Source organism: Rosa rugosa, chromosome 3, assembly GCF_958449725.1.
Source record: "Rosa rugosa chromosome 3, drRosRugo1.1, whole genome shotgun sequence".
Taxonomy (NCBI): domain Eukaryota; kingdom Viridiplantae; phylum Streptophyta; class Magnoliopsida; order Rosales; family Rosaceae; genus Rosa; species Rosa rugosa.
In genome coordinates this window covers 56,678,017-56,698,579 of record NC_084822.1, presented here as the reverse complement: position 1 = coordinate 56,698,579, position 20,563 = coordinate 56,678,017, and the positions used below count along the sequence as shown (strand labels likewise).

The following is a 20,563-nucleotide window of genomic DNA, read 5'->3' as shown; positions in this document are numbered from 1 at the left end:
ATGCCATGAAGCAATGTCGATATATATAATGTCATTAGATACGAGAACAAAGGCATCCGAACTTGTCTAACTTCGAAATCAAGGTATCCAAACTCATTAAAGCATTTGAGAGTTTGATAAAGTCAAGGAGTTTGTGGAGTCCACCATTTGTGAGTAGAGACAATTGCTACGCTTGGTGAGAGAGTTCCTTACTTGAGAGATTTGGAGAAAAAATGCTTCAATTAAGTGAAAGAGAGACAGAGAATACATTTTGAGATAATATCAAGAGAGAGAGAGAGAGTTTTACCATAGGAAAATTATAACATGGTCTCGAACCATGGTACATGTGGTGGTCAGAGTTGATGTCATTTGTCCACATAACTTATAGTAATTTTTGATTGGTTATCGTAATTTAATTTTTTTTCACCCCTCTGCAAGATCCCCACTAAATTCGAATAATATGATTGGCCTAAACCACCACATGACAATGCCACGTGGTAGTCCGAGACCATAGAATAATTACTCTTTACCACTTTCGTGAAGTTTAGTCACACTATGAGATTGTTCATTAGGGCTGGGCTCGACTGAGGACCTGTTGGGCTCAAGACCAAACATAAAAATTCAGGTTGGGTTCTGTTTGTGTAGTTAACAAGGTAGGGACCGACTACAACCCGGACCACGAAAAGATTGGGCTAGTTTTATCTTGTTTTTAGTCCGATCTGTTACAGAAAAAGACAGTTCAATCTGTACTGATCATCGTCTTTCTCGAGGAACATGGTGGAGAGGTAATTGCCGCCTTTGACTTTTTGAAGGTGTAGACATGTTGAGTCACTAATTACTTATGCATTTGTGCCCTAAAACTATATAAATTGATGTGTCTTCCATGCTATTTCACCCCCTTTAATCCATTTCCTTTTATTTGTAGGAATCCATGCATTGAGAAGAAAATGATCAAATGGGCCTTGAAATGCGGAGATTTGAAGCTAGAAGAAGAAGATATGGAATTTGGGCGAAAAATGCAAATCAGATTTTCCGGCAACTTTTCCGGCGATGTTTCCGGCCAACTTCCAGCGAGCCGCCACTCATGGAGGACCTTTTGTCCAACCAAGGAGGACCATGGTTGTGAGAATCTTCCACCATTTGAAATTCAAACATCTCTCTACACCTTGTCCTTTTTGTCACCTTACAATTTTGGGACCATTTGGGGGACAATGTGATGTAGGGCGAGATTTTAGCCAATTTCAACAAAATCTCGAAAAGAAAGAAGCGTCTTCACATTAATTTGAATATTGAAAATTGGTATTCAAATAGGCTTCTTAATGATGGAATTAATCATAAATTACTCTTTTAGATATATCGGGATTCTCGAGCAAAATCTTGATTGGGATTCCAAGCGTAATATTCTTTAGTATCTTGTATCTAGGATTCTATTTCTGATTTTTATTTAATCAAGTTTAATTAGGTTTCCTAGTTTTAGTCTACAATAAATTGTTCTTTATGTTTTCTAGTTGTATTAGGTTTATGCTATGTGCCCTATATAAGGCACCTCTTAGATTGTAATTTTCATTCAAGTTATCAATAAAAAAACCAAATATTAGAGAAGTATCTCTATGTTTCTTACGGCTGTGCCCGTAATTGCTAGTGGATTCTAGCTAATCTCATATGGCTTTCGACGCTTGACAGAGCCTCTTACTATTGTGGACACGCTTCTCGCATCACAATGGTGTAAGGGCATCTCTTGCACATCTTGGGACCAAAGGGACATAGCTGATCAAAAGAGGCCAAGAACCTTATCTTCATCATCTCTTCAACCATTCATGCATCAATTCTAACTTCATTTGAGCTCTATCTTCTCTCCACAACTCCACCTCCCTCAAATCCAAACACCAAAACTTCATCTCCACCACTTCTACCACCCATCAATTCCACAATCATCTCAACACTACAAACCATCAGTACCTACTCAATGATTCATCATATCTACACCATTAAGGAGTTTGAGGATCAAGAAGGAGGAGACAACCACCACAACATCACACCATGACATGGGAGACCCATCTCTACCACCACTTCCACCACTATCAATAGTCACTTCTCACTCTTTATCTCTCTGTAATTACTTGATGTCTTGTAGTATGTTAAAGCTTGTTTATTTAGTTATGAGTAAGTAGTGAACTTGCTCTAGCCAACCTTGCTTGTAATTGATGTTTTGTTTATGATTTGATGAAATTCATGTTGTCACCTTCACATGCTAAATCAAAAGTTGAATGCATTTAGTTAGACCTAATCAATTTGAGTTAATGTGTTTGCCAAGACATGAAGTTTTTGCTAAGAGATTGATTACCTTTAGGCAAAAGAAAGCATGAAAGCACATCATGTGTGTGTGTGAAGGTAGTGAGCTAAAATCACCTAGAGATAGGATTGTCTTGCCTTCTTGGTTACCTAAACTCTAAGCTTTATGCATTTATGGGCAAAAGATTGAGACCTATCCGATAATTGAATTTGTCTCTAGGTAGTTAGCTCTAGACTTATCCGGTTAGAGTTAATAAAATGAAAGGAGTTTAGGCCTTAGTAGTCTTATCCGGATGCTAAGAGGGTAATTGGACAATAGGTTTAGCATCATTCATATTCAATTGCATTGTTGCATCAATGGAGGTTAGTGGTAGACAATCCAAACCCTAACTCCCATCCATTTTTCTACGACCTTAGCTTAACTAGTCTTAGTTTACCTTTTTTGCATTTAGTTTAGTCAATCAACCAATCATTCAAACAAACAAACAAACATTCACTATCCATTTGTGCATAACATCATTCACTTGCCATAACTTGTAGTGAGTTTTGGTTTTGTGAACTTGTAAATTGTTCTTTCTAGTTTTCCTTAAGTTTTCCCTAGCTAGAAAAGGATTTGTCAATCCTCGTGGGTTTGACATCCTTACTTAATCCCCTTATTCTATAACTTGGTCCTTATACTTTAGGGTGGCTTCAATGCTAACAAGACATATTTGTCGATCCAACTTGACTGCACACCCGATCTCGCCATCCTCAAGCTGCTAGAACATGTGGATCCATGAGCGGAGGCGAAGAAGGAGATGATCAATTGATCGACGATGGGTGGTGATGGTAAGGCCAAGACGACTTCCTCTTGAAATTGCTCAAAGGCTCACACAAATGCGCTGTGCTGTGATGCATTGGGAGAGACGGCGAGGAGGCCCAAACTGTGTCAGAGATTTCGTCCGCCAGAAACGCCGAATCATAGCCGGTGCGGTGTGTCTTCGTCTCTCCCGAAAGAAAGAGAGAAGTAGAGATGTGGTGTGGTCTTGTGGATGAGTGAAAGTGTGAAACTGAGAAAGTGAAATGAAGTCTATTTATATGAGAGAGGGGTAAGGTGTGGATGTGCCAAGAGTCAGGTTTTTCGGATTTTGCAAAATATAAAATTAAAGATTCAAACCAGACCTTTTTTTTTTGTTGGACCCGAACTGAACAAAAAAAACAATCTTTAACAGGAAAAACCAGACCGAACTAGCTGATACGGGCCAGTTTTTCAGTCTTCCGATTGATCTTTTTTGCCCAACCCTACTTATAATTCTATTATTTTACAATTTAAGAAGAAAAAAATACTACTGCTACGTGGAAGTAGGCACGTTTATCGAATCTTATCAATATTGTGTCTTCTTTTATTTATCTATTGCTATTTTCACAAGTCACACAAGGTGGAAAAAATCAGATCCTAAGATAGCTTTGTATTACGACGGCTTCTTTCCCACCACAGACAGGCAGACAACCATAAGCTACTACCAAGGAGGATGACAATGAGGAACATGAGGTAAAAGTAAAACCTGCATGGCAGCAATAAAACTTGAGCCTATGAAAAACCCCAAAGCTCGACTAATACAATCTCAGAGAGATTCTTACATAGGACAGACGTACCACGTGGCGATGAGGCAACCCAATCAAACTCTAGAAAATTTTAATTGTGTTCCAAAATTATCCTTCCTTATTAATATAAAATACCCAAAACATCTCATTACATGTTCACTGATTGGGCAGCCCTACCAGCTACGTGGTACGTTTGCTCTATGTAAGAATTTTTCATGAGGGTAACACAGCACTCATAGAACCCACCCACTGTACCTCTGGACTTTGATTGCCCAATCACATTCTAACACCGAAAAAGAGAGACAGGTCCAGCTTTCTCCTTTGAGTAAAAACTAAAAACTAAAAACTCATGTACCCATCTGTTAACAAGTAATTTCTCAGTGATCATTATCCCATTATGCAATGATATAAAAGCAACAACTATGCTCTGCTCCTCAACCACCTAAAAAAGTAAAAAGTCAACATAATCACTTCGTAGTAATATTACGGTTATTAGCACACGCTTATAAAAGCAATAACAGAAAAACGAGTTACTTATTTATGCTCTCAATACATGCCATCTACCAAGTTTTCTCAGCTCTTCAACCATCAAAGTGTAAACAAATCCTTTATAATCAGCCATAGGTGCAGCCCTGCTAAAAATCAAATTTTCTTTTGAAACTCTACAGCTCCAATAAAAGCTTCAAAGAATCCAAGAACTCAAATGGCAAAGAGCATCAATTCCATTACAATCATGCTCCAGGTGCATTGACAAGAACAAATAACGGATTGTCTCCCAATCGTTCCCGACCCTGAAACACGCCATACAAGAAAATCAGCACTGAATTAATGAAGAAAGTAAGCATCAAGAATGAATAAAATATGCGTCTTATTGTTACTTGTAGGGGTAATGATATAAAACAAATTGCAAAGTAGCTTGATGGCCAACAACATCAACTTTGGAGTAATGATACAGGATCAATGTTCAGTTTTCTATAATATACACAATGCAAGACATGGCCAGAACATGATGTTAGAAAATTCTACTAGTCACTTCCTGAAAATCATCCACTTCGGTCTATAATAAGTGCAGAGGAAAGCCATAATAATTTGTCTGCAACTAAATGCTGAATAGTAAGGGAGCCTCAATTATCCCAAAAATAATCAAGGATGAGTGTTTCTAGTACAGTGCGTGCAAAGTCATATTGATACCTTTAGTTCTGGCAGTGCAATTACACAGGCACACTCAACCACCTTCACCCCAACACGTTCTGCAACAAGAAATCAAGACTTTGAGTCACAAAACAAGAATCTTTTAGCTACAAATTTGTAACATTTCACTGCTATGTTACACAAACCAGCTAATGGGTGTGGCAGTAGGACTTAAAAGGATATCAGAACAGTGCATTATAATTCCCATTATCACCATGCTGTCACACCCTTATCTCTTGATAAGTTGTTATCAAATTCAAACAAATGAACACTGTTGAATCAAAAGATGGTTCCATTCTTCCACAAGTCTTAAATGAGAGTAATTTTAAATCATAAAGCCTTGGTTTACTTTCCTTTCTGTCTGCTAGACATGCAAGTAATGAGGCAAACTTTTGTGCTGAAAATCCCACTTAAATCAATATTTTTTAATTGCTTGTGCGCCCAACTATCTAATACTAATAGCCAACCCCTTCTCCCCACACTGGTTTTTGGCCCCTCATTTTTGCAAGACAACTAGGTTCCCACTTGAAATAGGAGGAAAAGAATTGTAGGGCTGAGACCATTTGTTAAAAATATTAGCCGGCGACAAACAATTTAAAATAAAATAAAACTCATGCTTTGATACACACCAAGTAGCCTGATTGCAGCACCCAAAGTTCCTCCAGTTGCAATGAGATCATCAATGATCAGGGCACGTTCTCCTGCTTCTACAGCTCCCACATGCATTTCCATCGTGTCAGTTCCATACTCCAAAGAGTACTCTTCAGAAATAACCTTCCCTGGCACAATCAAAATATAAGCATTATACGTAATTGCGAGAATTATATTCATTGAAAGCACCAAATGCTTGCTGGGTAAATAATATATATCTAGCACATTAAGAATCACATTGTTGTGATGTCATCAACACTAAGTGATTAAAACACCACAAGATATAAGAGCAATGCTTATGCAAAAAAAAAAAAAAATTACACATGTTTTAAGTATTTAACCCATATGTTGATATTTATTCACTGTATTGTTTTGAAACCGAGATAAATCTAGCTTTGATGCCCAGGTATTTCTTATGCACAGGTCTGATCTAACTACTTTCTCCTATTTTTGTCTCCAAGTTGAAACAGGGCTTTATTAGACCTAGATTACAAAGATAAGTGGCTATTGAGCTCGTAGTGTCATTCATATGGTTTGAAAAGGTTGCTGTTCTCCTTGTATTATCAAGAGCGAAAGGAAACTGCATCCCAAGAACATAACTACTCATTTCCTCTTCATCATAATTTCACAATTAAAGTGGCGTATATTTCCATTGCATAGCTAAAAGGTAACCTTAGTTGAATCAGGCTGAACAAAGAATCTTATCATAGATATTTTCGGTCAGACTTTATTTAAAATACTCTATGACCGTAATTCATTGACGAATTTTTTTCTTCTCTTCATGGAGCTAAAGTGAAATAATAAGTTATCCCGCTCTGCCAGTAAGTCAGTTGCTAAGCAAGGTTTCACTAGTGCACATGACCTTCTGAAAGCAAAGGAAACTAGTGGGATTTGAGAGGGAAAGAAAAGAAAAGTGTGAATCAACATACCAGGCAACTTATTCGGCTTTCTCATAGGTACAAATTTAGCCCCAATGGCCAACGCAATAGGAGGGCCAAAAATAAAACCTCGAGCTTCAATACCTGCATAACGCCATCCATAAAACTCAAGATAATAAACATCAACCAAAATACAGTAGATACATCAAACATAGCCACTAAAACCGTAACAACCCCCTAAACTACGATTGTGAGACATCCCATGTGTCAATGCTAAATACTAAAATTTGGATTTGGTTGAACTGCAAACAACCAACTAACTTTTCTTATAAACTGATAAACTTACAGTAGAATCTCATAAACTAACATATGACAGGTCTTGCCACAACTCAAGTGGCTAACCAAAACTGAGTGAATGAACTACTAATTCAAGTAAAAAATACGTAAAGTAGCTACAAGTGAAAGATCATGTTGTAAGATTTAAGTTTACCTGCAACAACAGAGATTTCTTTGTCTTTGTACCTCTCAACAAACAAATCAATGGTATCCTTGAAAGCCTGGGTATCCAGAAGTAAGGTAGTAATATCTTGGAACATAATCCCTGCCATAAAAACCACAATGGATCCTCTATTTCACGACCAAAAGTCCATTAAAACCCAAAACTACCCAGTACCCAGATTACAAATTGGATCATACTCAACTATTAACCCAAAACCGATCAAACCCACCAAATGAAAAGACCAGTCTTACTTGCATCTAAAAAAACCAAACTAAAATGTTGAACAAAAATGAGAAGAAAGAAAGAAACCTGGCTTGGGAAAGTCGGGTATGACTCTGATTGCTGAGGCAATTTTCGCTAGGCGAGGATCTTGAGCGTCTTCGGCGGCCATCTCTTGAAATTTCACAGAGTCACTATCACTCACTAAACCACACAATTAGACACAAGGCGCAAAAATACAGAGGGCCTATAAACTCTGAAATTGCTTTTATTTGTATTTGATAAAATATAAAAAAAACACCCACCAACCCCAAAATAAATTTCATGACCAAATTGCCCATCGCTATTTTTCCCGGAATTTCTTTCCCTCTAAAATTTTCTCAACAAAAAAAAAACCTCTAAAATCTCCCAACAGATCTATAATCAAACATGATACGCACAATCAATCAATACCAGAGCTTACCGGTGCAGCGAGGAGAAGCAAGGGTGGATCGGTAATTTGGAAATGCAACTAAGGGAGAATGAGATTTGGTTTTAAACGGAGTTGCTGCGAGAGTGGGAGAGGCGATGAAGGATGGCGAGGATGACCAGAGAAGAATTGAGACGGTGGTACGCAGCAGCATCATTAGGTCCGACTCGATCGGGTGAAATGTTGAAATTAATAAGAAGAGTGGTGGTGCAGTGTAAGAAAGTGGGAGAGAGATCCTGCCTGGCGGGTAATTTATTAGGGTCACGCAAGTTGACACGATGATCGCAGGGGCATTTTGGTCTATTTGATAACTACCTAAACTGTACAAAGAGATTTTAGGTTAACTGCATGTGGAATAAAGTGAGCTGGAAAAAGATGAAAAGCGTGTGGATCAACTATCACAATAGTTGGGCGGTTTTTGTATACAAGGAAGAAAACAGGTCTTATATTGTCACGCCCTAATTCTTTTTCTTCTTGTTCATGATGGCCCATGTCATGCCCTCCGTAGTGATACTTCTTATTTCTCTCAAGAGTCAAGACGTCGTGATTCATCCAATTTTTGGATACAAATTCTTGTGAGATAATCATGATATTTACCATAAGTGGAGGATTTGTAGGAGCTGTTGAAAGCAATAGCTCGAACTAAACCATTTATTGAAACATTAAGCGACTTGAAAGTCTCTAGGCGATTTTGATTTTTTTTTTTTTTTTTTTTTTTTTTTTTTTTTAAACCCCACCCCATTCCCACCCTTGATGGGGCTCGAACTCCTGACCTCTTATATATGAGACCAAAGCCTTACCACCCCACCAAACACACACACCCAGTCTCTACATGCCGAAGGGCAATAATTTCAAGCAATTGTCTCAAGGAAGACTAAAACAATTGACCAAAAAAAAAAAAAAAGGAAGACTAAAACATGCCGAATAAGAAAGATGTATCCAGAGGGCTCTTTAGCGAAAATTTTCTAAATCCGCCACTAGCACACAATTCATGTTAAATTGGGCCTCAAATGTTTTGGGTCATTGGGCTTAGATACTGAATAGATGACTTGACTTGTACATCAAAAAAAAAAGATCATCACCAGCCGATTTTGGACTGAATTGTCCAATTGCCCACTAGGCCCAACACCCACAAGGAGCTCACTCCACTGACGTATGCAAAGACGAAACTGCATATGCCGCCTTTTTTGTGAATGCATGTGAACGTATCCAAACGACCTGCTGCTTCCTGCAAACTTCTTCTTCCAAAATCCAAATGCAAAGCTCACAGAATCAGATACTTCCAACCACACTCCACGACTTCTCTTCTCTTATATTTATCAGTTCGTATATTTTTTCTCTCTTTATTTTCCCATCAGCTTCTCACTGCTTATCAGTCATATATAAAATCATTAATTTAACCATATGTATTTATTTTTCATTGGAATACCAAGTCCAAGGAATAAAGTAAAACCTCACGTGTTTCTCATTTCCATTTCGTCTTCTTCTTAGGGGGGAGTACCTGGAGGGCTATACATGTATTACTTTTAATATGAAAAATGAAACCGTGCGTGTTATGGAAGGTACAGGCGGATTAAGTAGAATAGTAGAAGTATTAGTACCATGTAAACTGCGTGCTAAAATTAGTTGACGGAATCCTATATTCGTATGTAAGCAATGACTTCAGATATGTATATATGCGTACTCATCGGCTAATTCCGAGTTCTATCTTGTCTCGAAACCTAGCTTTGCTTCTCTTTTATTCTCTTGTTGATCATCATATTCTCAATAATGAAAAATAAAAATCATAAGGATCTTTAAATAGTTGCTAAGTAGCATCTCTACTTTCTTTGAGTTGTTATGCTTGCATGCTAGCTTAACAACATGCAAATTGCTATACAAAGCTAAGCTAGATATAAACCGGCGCCGTATATACCATGACATATGTTGCTTCCAACTCAAGAAATGTTATGCTTTCTTATATCCGTTTTCCTCATCTTTAACCCAAAATAACACACTCGTTAGACCCTATAATTTTTCTTATTTGAATTTGGTGCATAATGTACCATTTACTATAGCTTAGCTCAATAGATATAGGCAGAATATTTAACTCAAAAACTAGCTAAAGACTAAAAAGAGTGTGCACGGAAAACAAGGTAAAATTTAAGGGTGATGATTTTGTATCTCCACTTTGTCATATATTATGTCACTTATACTTATTTTTGTATAATTCAAAATGGACCGCAAGTGATAAACCTAAGTGCCTAAATCAATCTCTAAATCACTTTTTTATGAGGATCTTAAAAGGAAAACTACAGTAATCATGGATCCAAACTGTGAATTAGTGAAATCAATATTCAAGCTATCTCTCACTGTTTTCAATTTTTATTTTTTTATATATAAAAATCATCATAAATTATCAGGGTTCACTATCGGAGTGCATGTTGTTGCTTATAATAATTTGAGTGGCAAAAAGACAGCAATTGTTTCTAACAAAGCGAGAGAGAATCCTGTCATCGATTGACCAAAAAAAAAAGAGAATCCTGTCATCGAAAAAAAAAAAACTGAGAGAGAATCTTGAGAGAGGCCATATGGCAGGCTGGCAGCTCCTTCTTGTCCTTTTGGACGGGGGTGAAGTGTCAGTTTTGAATCCTATGCATCCACGTAATTCCTTAGGCGATAAGGCTTCCACTCTTTTCTGGAAAAAAAAAAAGGCAAACCCTTATGAACGTAATCAGTGAATCACTCTCACCCAATTCAAACACAAGCACAGTAAAACTTCCAAAATACAGCATAACATAATTAATATCAGACATTTGTTCCCAATTTACCACAACTATTAAAAGTCAGGCTCAGGCTCATTCAGATATGTTGACCACGTCCTGAACAGATTAGGTCAAATTCCATCAGACATTGACCCAGAAGACTAAATAATAATTTGATTTACTGATTACAGTAAATTATGGGCTTGGTAAAAATTAAACAAAAATCTCGGCGTTGATAGAAGCAACTAGTCAGCAATACCCCCAAACTTTGCCTTTGATTACTTCACTGATGATCTGTGATTGGATTAGTCGGCGGGGGGCACGCGTCGTTTCCGAAGATGCTGAAGCATATGTTCCTCTCACCTTTCTAGCTAATTAACGAAAGCCAACCATAGAAGAAAAGCCAGCCAACCCTCTGAATGGAGAGTCAAACAGATAAGAAGAAGACGTACGTAGAAGAAGGAGGAAGAAATCAAATTGAATGCACGATATATGACTAGTACAACTGAACTCTCTCCTACTTCGAACAACCACTCGCTCTTTCTAGAAGTATCAAGTGTGATCATACACATATCGTCAATCTATATTTGGAGGTGTGACGCAATCGTGAAAGCAAATGTATAGTTTGTGAAAGACCTTTCAATTTTGGGTGAGGCTGCGAAAACGTGTGCATTGAATTTGAGCATGGTACTGGGTATGATTTTATTCATCACAATTAGCAAACTAATTGTTGAGCAATATTTAACGTGATTGAACAACCAAAAAAATATTAACGTGATTACAGATGAGTTGTGTACATCGTTATTGTTCACAATTTATTAATATATTTTTTAGCTGCAAACTTTTATGGAGGGCTCTCGAGTTTGATTTAAAAAATATGTGTAAGAAAAATAAAATATCTAATTCAATGGCAGTGCTTAATTTTGAATGAAAATATTTTATATTAGGCTAATCTGATTTGAAAACTCTAGTCACTAGAGGCAAACATAAGCAAATGGTGTGCCTAATATTAGGCTGCCCAAACTACCCCACACTCTCTCAAGTCTCAACCACTAGTTTGAAGCACAGTATCCTCCACCACCACTAACCCAAACCTCCCATGTGATCATCGACATGGCTAAGCTTACCCTTAATTATCCAATAGAATACTTTAACACATTCATGCATGACGTAACAGTATACCCAACTCCGCCAAAAGAAAAAGAAAATCCCAACCGACTATACAGCGTGTGAAGTGAGGTAAGGAAAAGTCCCTGTGATTCCTGTGAATCAGTGAAAGCTTGAGAATTGAGATCACAAAACGCCGGTGGCTCCGCGTGAAACATCTATAGCGTACAACAGTAAAATTTTAGAATCGAAAATCGTTAAATTTATTGTGATTAACAATATAGTCTATGTAATTGTTTAATGTTACGAAAAAAATTATCTAATTAAACGACTCTCAACGCTGAAATTTTAATAGTTCGAAGAATTATAAAACACTCTAACTAGGCTGCGACTGTACTTGGAAAAAAAAAAAAAAAAAACACTCGGCTGCTATTGGAATCAGAGCCGGCTGTGGACTGACGACCGGACCGCGTTTATTTGGAAAAATGCATTAGATTTGACTTTGAAGATGTCTATGGGCTGGGCCCCAGGAACTTTTGTTTTGAGTTAAAAAGGGTGAAAACCCACCCTCTAACACTTCCACTCTTTGACCGACTTCGTTTTTTTTTGGTCATCCTTGGCCACCAAGAAAAGTAAAACGTGGCATACTCACTAACTTAGGTAAGTCTTTAATTTCGTAATATAGGAAGAATAATAATTGTTTAATAGGACACTTGGCCTAGGAGGACACTGCTACTACTTTCCTACCACTTGTCACGCAACTTCCAACTCTCCTCCCTTATAAACACCCCATTCTCTCCATTTCTCCTCACTCTCACTCAAAACCAATCCATCCTCCCTCCTCTCTCTCTCTCTTATTCACAGAATACTCTACACTTATCTCTCTCTGTGTTTTCAACAAGCAAACCAATTTCACTAGCAATTTGTTATGGCCCTCGAAGCTCTTAACTCTCCGACTGCCGCCGGCCAAGGCTTCCACTGCGACGAGCCCAAGCTCCAGTACTCGGAGCCATGGACCAAGCGCAAGCGCTCCAAGCGTCCACGAAGCGTAGAGCAGACTCAAGTCTCTGAGGAGGAGTATCTCGCTCTCTGCCTCATCATGCTCGCTCGCGGCGGTAACAGCGGAGGACCCATCACCGCCTCACACCGCAGTCAGTCTCCGGTTCCAAGTGTTTCTCCTGTTATTGAACAGGCCACGTCAGCACCGGCCAAGGAGAATCAGCTGCTCAGTTACAAGTGCTCTGTTTGTGACAAGACTTTTCCCTCGTACCAGGCTCTGGGTGGACACAAGGCCAGCCACAGGAAGGGATCTTCCGCCGTCACCGGCGGCGAAGGACCCTCCACGTCATCCACCACCACCACCACATCCACCGTCACCGTCTCCAACGCCTCCGGTAGGTCCCACGAGTGCTCCATCTGCCACAAGTCTTTCCCCACCGGCCAGGCATTGGGAGGACACAAGCGGTGCCACTACGAGGGCGGCGCCACCGCCACCAGGTCCGCCGCAACCACCAGCGCCGTGACCACCTCGGAGGGAGTGGGGTCTACCACACACACCGTCAGCCAGAGCCACCAACACCGCGAAGCGTTTGATCTGAACTTACCGGCCTTCCCGGAGCCGTTGTCAAGGAATTTCTTCCTCTCCGGCGACGACGAGGTGGAGAGCCCACATCCGACGAAGAAGCCCCGTCTATTCATGACCCCTAAAGTTGAGATATCACTCAATTAGGGCCGGTCACGATGACGACACCTATAGAAATTAATTAGGAAATTATAATTTTCATTATTTTAGCGTGTATTTTTCTTTTTTGGTTGGAATTCAATTTGTTTGTTATGTACATACTATTATTTAGCTTCCTATTGAAGTACTTGGAAATTCAATTGATTTTTTTCCTACATCAAAAGACCAATTCCTTAATTTCGCTTTTCTCATTACGTAATTTCCGCATTATACAAATACGACTAGCATGATCATCAATGTCGCCGAGAAACCGCGGCGAGTTGGAGTTCACTCCATTCGGCATGTTGGTGACATTTCACGAAGACAGTGCAGGCCAAAGAGCGTGTTCTGTTTTCTCTTTAGTAACCGACTAACTGAAAAATGGTACACAGCACACTTCTTTTACTAGTAGTACCCTGTCCCAGCTACAATCCATGAGGTTCACGCGATATTTACAAGTCGGCGATTCTTTCTTTTTTCCTTTTCTTAATTTCGATTCAGAATATTGGCTAGTGTGAATCGGATAAGAAGATAGGTTCGGGCATTATTTTGGTTTTGTGTTCGCGTGTGGAACTGCTGGTGGGAATAGATTTGGGAGGACAGGTGTGCTTACTTGAGCTCAATTTAGGGTTTGGTTTTAAGCCAGATGCTCTGCAACGGGACAGCCTGACACGTGTAACGGTACGGCCGTCTAAAATGACACGAACCACCGCCAATGCAACACGGAACGCTGAGGAACGTTCACCATGTGTTAAAAAGGTAAATTGCATGCCACGCTTCATCTCCATCTTTCTCTACTCCGTTCCAAATATTCTAGCTCCTACTCGATTCCATTGCCTGTGAATTTTATATGTTCGAATGTTCGATTAACTGATCCAAGTAAAAAAAATTTAACCTTAGGTGAAAGGGAAGCTTTGCGGAAACATTCTCTATTCTTCTGGTATATTGTATTGTGTTCTTACTGGGGTGACTTGGCGATTCTGGTAAGAGTAGTCAATGTTGATATTAGTTCTTGAAAAGTCTAGATACAGCTCGACGAGACTGACCTTTTCTACAACTGAGGTAGTCAACAGCGGGGGGTTGCATATGCAAAACTAAGATATAACGGAGAAGGTTCTCTGAGCTTAGCCAACTAGCCCTAGCTCCCTGTAATGTAATGTAATGTTCTGAGAAATTTAAGCAGAAGATTTACGCGGTTTAGGAGAAGTTTTTGGACAAATGAAAGGAAAATGTACGTAGAGCAAGTTTCCAATATTGAGGAGTAACTTTCGGTAAAGATTACTTGAGTAACCTGATCAAGGCAAATAAAGTTGCTTGCATGGAACATGAACATTTTTAGGTGAAAGAGGAATTTAAAAAGAAGAAGAAAAATCAAGAATGATAAGTAGGTAAGACAAGTAACATTTGCGTGTACGTATAGGAGAATGTAATAACATCTATAACCCTGCATTAATTCCATCCTTCCGAAAATTCAGGGGATTAAGTTGGACATTGAACATAGATAAACTTGTTTCAAGGCTTTAGGCAACGCTATGACCACGTACTAGAATACGCTGAGTCTCACATTAGATATATGCAAGTTGGTCTCAACTACCTGATACTATGGTGAGGGAATATCCATTTTTATTGTAAATTTTTTTATTCTTCTCAGGTTTGGATCTAAAACAACACTTAGTCGATCAATGATTTAATTTTCATACAAAACGGAATAAATTTAACTGAAATTGTGACAATTGGTGTGAATTTAAATATCAACCACTACACCTCTATATTTCAATTTGGATTTTAGTTCGCCTGCACCTTCCTGTAATCGTTTTGGTGAAATTGTGAAAAGATTCCACGCACCTTAGATATTTGATACTAAACAATAAAGAAGTCAGTCAACTCTTTTTTTTTTTTTTGGTGGCCAAAAGTCAGTCAACTAGCTGAGCTAGTATTATTCAGCAAGTATGCACACTTGAAGAGTCTGTAACCGCGTAGGAATGGGATTGCATAGACTCGATCATCCTCTCACAAAGTCCTGTCCGTGGCCAATGTACTGGGGCGAAAGGCACGCATGCAATTGCCCTTTAGTACATTTCATACCTCACAAGTTCACATCCTAACTTAGACATTTGGCACTAAAATACACTAATATATTAACTTGTTAATTAATTGAATTCTAACCTTATCATAGTGTTATCATCCATATTATGCGCATTTTATCAGTACTATTGTAAACTACTTTTAGTTAACGTATTGTATCCATCAGCAAAACTAAGCACAAGTACGTACCCCACATCTCCAAAAGGTTTAAAGCCATTCTACTTCTCTCTCATCTATTCCTATCCCACTTAACAGTCATCACTATTAGAGATTACATTACATATAGTACTGGCATGGCAACACCGGTATTAGGTCCTTGTCCAATCCATCACACAATCAAGAGAGCTAACTGTTTAATTAAGTTTATATGGAACTCCAATAGATAATACTAATTAAGCTAACTACTAGCTAGAGTAGACCGATGAGTTATTAGTTGGTCGGCAACTAATTTTGCAACTATAGAGATAAAAGTAGACCCCTTGCCGACTGATCAATCCCTACATATACAACAGCTAAACAAATAATGCCCACCTAATCAGTTAATGCTGCCTACATACAGTGGAAAGTTGATCGACCACACTAATCTGCAGACCAGTCATTTTAACTATATGTATGTGGTACACTACCGACCAAAAATTAATGGACGACATGTGCAGTGCTCATATTACATGCAAACTCCGGAAAAAAATTTCTTAATATGCATGTATGTATATATCTAAATCCAAACATTATGCTGCTTATTTCTAAAACGAACACAAAATCTAAAGTATGAGTACGATCTCACTACTTATTTACTAAAAGGATACTTGGGGTGGACGTATTCAAACTGCAGCCAAAGAACTGATTCTTCGAAGAAGCTTCTGGTGGTCAGGTTCTGTGTATCACTCGACTCTACAGTTGGGTGCTTGGTTCTTGTTCGGTAGGCAAAGCTAGCACACCAAATCCCACCACAACCCCAAAACCCTAAACCAGTTTCTTTGCAAGTTGGGAACTCTGTCGACCACAATTCACTACTGGCTTTACTACCTAATGCTTTTCCAAAATGACAAATTAGCTACACCTTCGCCTTCTATCTACGTTTTTTTTAACCGACCTGGACCACTGATACGTAGTGGCTTATGCTCGATGAGTTGCATGCCAACATTTTTAATGGAAATGGAGCTTTCATCTTTGAGATGACACGTGGCTTCCCCAGCCACCACCTAAAATGCTTCCCCACTTATGAGTGAAGCTCCATGCCCCATACGGTAGCTCCGTAGCTATATGCTATGTTTGTTCTATTCTATATTACTGCTGCGCTCTTGTGTGAGTTGTGTGTCACCGGATTATACTACTTTAGCGCATACGGCGATCATTTGGAAGAAGAAGATCGAACACATTACACATGCTTAGTATTGTACAATAGACAATGATGGTGGTAGTCTGGTAGATATGATCAAGAAGATTAATAAGTTTATCGTGCTTATTGTTTTTTCACATGTAATCCATATGGTGGTGGTGGTTGAAATCTACTGGGTTAATATTTAAGGACTGCGACAGGCATTACTGTCGGCCGCAATTAAAAACATGGAACTGGTGTCAAATTCTCCCGTTATCTATTTATGAGGTCCAAGTTCCAATCCAGAGCACTTGGTGGAAAATATAATACTTTTGCATAACGCGGCCCGGTCCATATTAGCCCAATCCATAAAACCAAGGCTGGGTCCATTGTCTGCAAAACCCCAGCAAGCAAAGATGTTCAAGTTGGTCAAAGGCCAATTCAAAATTTCAAAGAAAAATAAAAATAAAATTACAACCCTCAAAATTAGACTATCAAGACAATTAGACAAGGACCAAACCTAATGGCCCTTCTCTTCTCTTTCTTTCTAGGAAGCAGGCTCTAGTTGATTCTTTCAAGTACACACACAGAATTCAAAAAACTTGGGCATCAAGTATCACTTCCAGTGAGCTTCCCTAGGTCCATTGCGGTCACAAGTATTGAGGAAAGAAACCACATATCCCACTTTGTAACCTTCCTAACAATCCTGTGGCAAAAAAGGACTAAAGCCCTTGTTGTGGTTATAAGCCTTCTAAATTTAGACATTTGCAATTAATTAAAACTCAATTATTCTTGTAAGAAACTCCCCTTAATATATTGCTTATGAGCTAAGCATTTTAGTCTTTGGCGAATACAGACTGAGAAAAATATCACAAGTGTCTTCATCTAATCTTAATTTTACTTTTTTTTTTCTAATAATAATATTGCAAGTGTGATCAAAACCGTAAGCATGATTAGTAGATTCATCGAACGCACAATTTATAATATAATAATTCAGAACAAAAGTGACAAATACTGTTCACTAAAAAAATATATAAAACCTGTAATTTAATTTTCTTTCGGTTTCGTTTACGTACACATTTTTGCATCTAATAAATAATTCATGTAAGTTTACATCAACCTAAAACCTCTAGGGTAAACGAATAGCACCTGGATTATATAAGTCATGTTAACACTGTAACAGACTTGGTTCACAGTCTATGAGTTTAGTAATGTGAACCCTAACAGCTGCGCCGAGTTCGTAATGCGCACCCAAACCCAACCCCCAAGATTTGAGTCCAAAAACCAGCTTAAAAGCAAGAGAATCCAACGGCCAAACCCCAAAAAGTCCCGCGATTCAACGGCTGGATCGAGGTCGCGGAAACACGGAGCCGCTCAGTCTCGCCCAGAGTTTGGAAGATATTCCCTCGACAAGACAAACCCACCCTCACGTGGGTCCCCCCAGATAAAAAGTCCCCACCGTCTAAAATCACAACCGCTTAAACTCAACCATGGTTAACCCCACCTTGCTCTCCACGCTCTATACTCTAGTCTCTTCTATTCTATTTTCGCCCCTAAGTTTCCAGAGCACACTCACTCCCTCTCTCTCCCTCTCTCTCTCTCTCACAAACAAAGCCAAAGCCAGAGCCAAAGCCAAATCAATAAAGAGGATAAGTCAAAGATATAATTGATCACTGACCGGAGAGAGATCGGACGGTGAAGATGAGCTGCAATGGTTGCCGAGTCCTCCGAAAGGGGTGCAGTGAGACATGCATACTGAGGTCGTGCCTCCGTTGGATCGATTGTCCCGAATCCCAAGGCAACGCCACCTTGTTCCTCGCCAAGTTTTTCGGCCGTAGCGATCTCTTGTCCTTCATCTCCGCCGTGCCTGAAAATCAACGCCCTGGTAGTTTATTATTTTTCTTTTTTCTTTCAAAAATTTAAGAAGAAATCGAGAATAATGTGGAGAAATGAATTTGATTTTGCTTTATTTTGTTTCGTTTGTTAGCTCTTTTTCAGTCTCTGCTTTTCGAAGCATGCGGCCGTACGGTGAATCCGGTGAGCGGAGCGGTGGGGCTTCTGTCGAGCGGGAACTGGCACGTGTGCCACGCGGCGGTCCAGACGGTGTTATCCGGCGGCGTTTTGAGGCCGTTACCGGCGATTTCGACGCCGAAGCTGGACGAATCCTCCGTCACTTTCGATAGAGGGGCGTGCGGAATACAAGACCTCCACTACACATCCGTACCGTCCATTTTCTACGACGACGTGGAACGGAGCCAGCCGTTGGATGTGGCGCTGTCGCTGAAGCCGAATCTCGCGGCCGCGGCGGCCGGTGGAAGAGGACGAGCGAGGGGAAGGAGCTGCGCGATCGAGAGATCAATGAGAGATACGGTGTCGTTTAATTCCGAAGATTCGATCATGACTACGAGCGCCGGCGGTGGTGATTCGAACGGCGATCGCAAGCTTCTGAATCTTTTTGTTTGAGCGACTCAGATTCTGTGGAAAGCTATAACGTCATCATATATATATATAGAGAGAGAGAGAGAGGGAGAGAGAGAGCTATTTTGTTGAGCTATGATAACAGTGGTTAATCAAACTGGTAAGGTCTAGAAGAGAGTAATGTAATAAAGAGGGAAAATGGTAATCGGAGCCCTTCAGTTTTCTTTTTTTTTGGTTGAATTTTCCGGTGAAACTCTCTCTTCATTTTTTATTTTCAACTTTTTTCCTTTATTTTACGTTGGGAGTTGTTGATAATGATGATGATGACGTGTCGTGATTGTCTGTTTCCTATAGGGCTGTGGCAGTTACTAGTGTTTGTCCTGGCCGTACATCGTCCAAATAGGGCGTCTGAGAATTACATTACATTGCACTGGTTTTGAGTGGTAGCTGTAGATGGAGACGCACTGTGTACTGTTGTTACATGTACCTGCGAACATTATCCGTATGATTAAATTACCATCATGAGATTGACTCTTGTGGTCTGGTGCTCCATCAGTCCATCTAATAAATGCTTTATCCTAATCCTTTGAATTTGGGATGGGTTTACATTAGTGGGAGAACTTGTGGAAGTAGGTAAACTTCCATAATTTGCAAATATCTAAGAAGCACCGATACGGGTACAAGTATCTGGATATGATACGTATCTGTGGATACGGCAAATCTTAAATCTAATAAGATACGGGTACGTGAATGATACGTCAATTAAATATATTTACATATATATAATTAGAAAAACTAAAAAAAAAAAAAAAAACATAAACAAATTACTAATCTATACTCAATTCACAATTCAGAAGCCAACATATTCACCGATTGAAACGTGTATACACAAACAATCTCCATGTATCTTTCAATACCAAGTATTTAAACTCCAAAACTGCAATTTACACGAACGGACCGAATCTGTCAAACCGAAACCGTTCGTATTTATAATGGTAAATTGCAGTTTTGGATGCTTTAACGATCACCAAATTGGCTGAAATTTTGCTGAGGTGATCTATACATTAGGACCTAAAAACTGAACGGTTAAGATGTGAAAATGTGATCGGAAAGTCGGGGAAAACGGGAAATCCGTACCGTCCGCACCGTAGCTGGACTGTATATATATATATATAACGTACCCGAAGCAAAAAACAAATATGAGAAGAAACTCCAAGCTTTAAGCAAATCGGCTGTAGAACAAACATAACCAAATTGAAGCATTCAACTGATTGAAGAACAAATATGAGAAGAAGACCAGAAGCTGCAAAATGAACGTACCCAAAGCGAATCGAAGAAGAGAAGAGCAGCTGAGCAGAAGAGAAGAGACGAAGAGCAGGAGAAATTGGCTAGAAATTGAAGCTCCAAGC

At 39.3% G+C, this 20,563-nt stretch overlaps 3 protein-coding genes across 4 annotated transcripts; 2 read left to right on the top strand and 1 right to left on the bottom strand.

Moving 5' to 3' along the window:
- Positions 1–4,298: 4,298 nt before the first annotated feature.
- On the bottom strand, positions 4,299–7,995 carry LOC133738657 (adenine phosphoribosyltransferase 1-like). Of its 2 annotated transcripts, none has more exons than XM_062166235.1 (7): positions 7,757–7,995; positions 7,384–7,497; positions 7,066–7,176; positions 6,627–6,719; positions 5,676–5,825; positions 5,047–5,105; positions 4,299–4,646 (listed from the first exon to the last, which is right to left on the bottom strand). In XM_062166235.1, the coding sequence occupies exons 1-7, from the start codon at positions 7,917–7,919 to the stop codon at positions 4,587–4,589; spliced, it is 750 nt and encodes a 249-aa protein (XP_062022219.1). In that variant the 5' UTR covers positions 7,920–7,995; the 3' UTR covers positions 4,299–4,586. The 2 variants fall into 2 exon arrangements, with proteins under 2 accessions (XP_062022219.1, XP_062022220.1); XM_062166236.1 differs by having other exon boundaries at positions 7,384–7,467.
- Positions 7,996–12,411: 4,416 nt separating this feature from the next.
- LOC133738784 (zinc finger protein ZAT10-like) lies at positions 12,412–13,509 on the top strand. Its single transcript, XM_062166401.1, has one exon. The coding sequence runs from the start codon at positions 12,542–12,544 to the stop codon at positions 13,340–13,342; it is 801 nt and encodes a 266-aa protein (XP_062022385.1). The 5' UTR covers positions 12,412–12,541; the 3' UTR covers positions 13,343–13,509.
- A 4,762-nt stretch (positions 13,510–18,271) lies between these two features.
- Positions 18,272–19,676, top strand: LOC133735457 (LOB domain-containing protein 39-like). The gene is made up of 2 exons (XM_062162859.1): positions 18,272–18,621; positions 18,724–19,676. Exons 1-2 carry the CDS (start codon positions 18,438–18,440, stop codon positions 19,197–19,199), a joined length of 660 nt encoding a protein of 219 aa, XP_062018843.1. The 5' UTR covers positions 18,272–18,437; the 3' UTR covers positions 19,200–19,676.
- Positions 19,677–20,563: the final 887 nt, after the last annotated feature.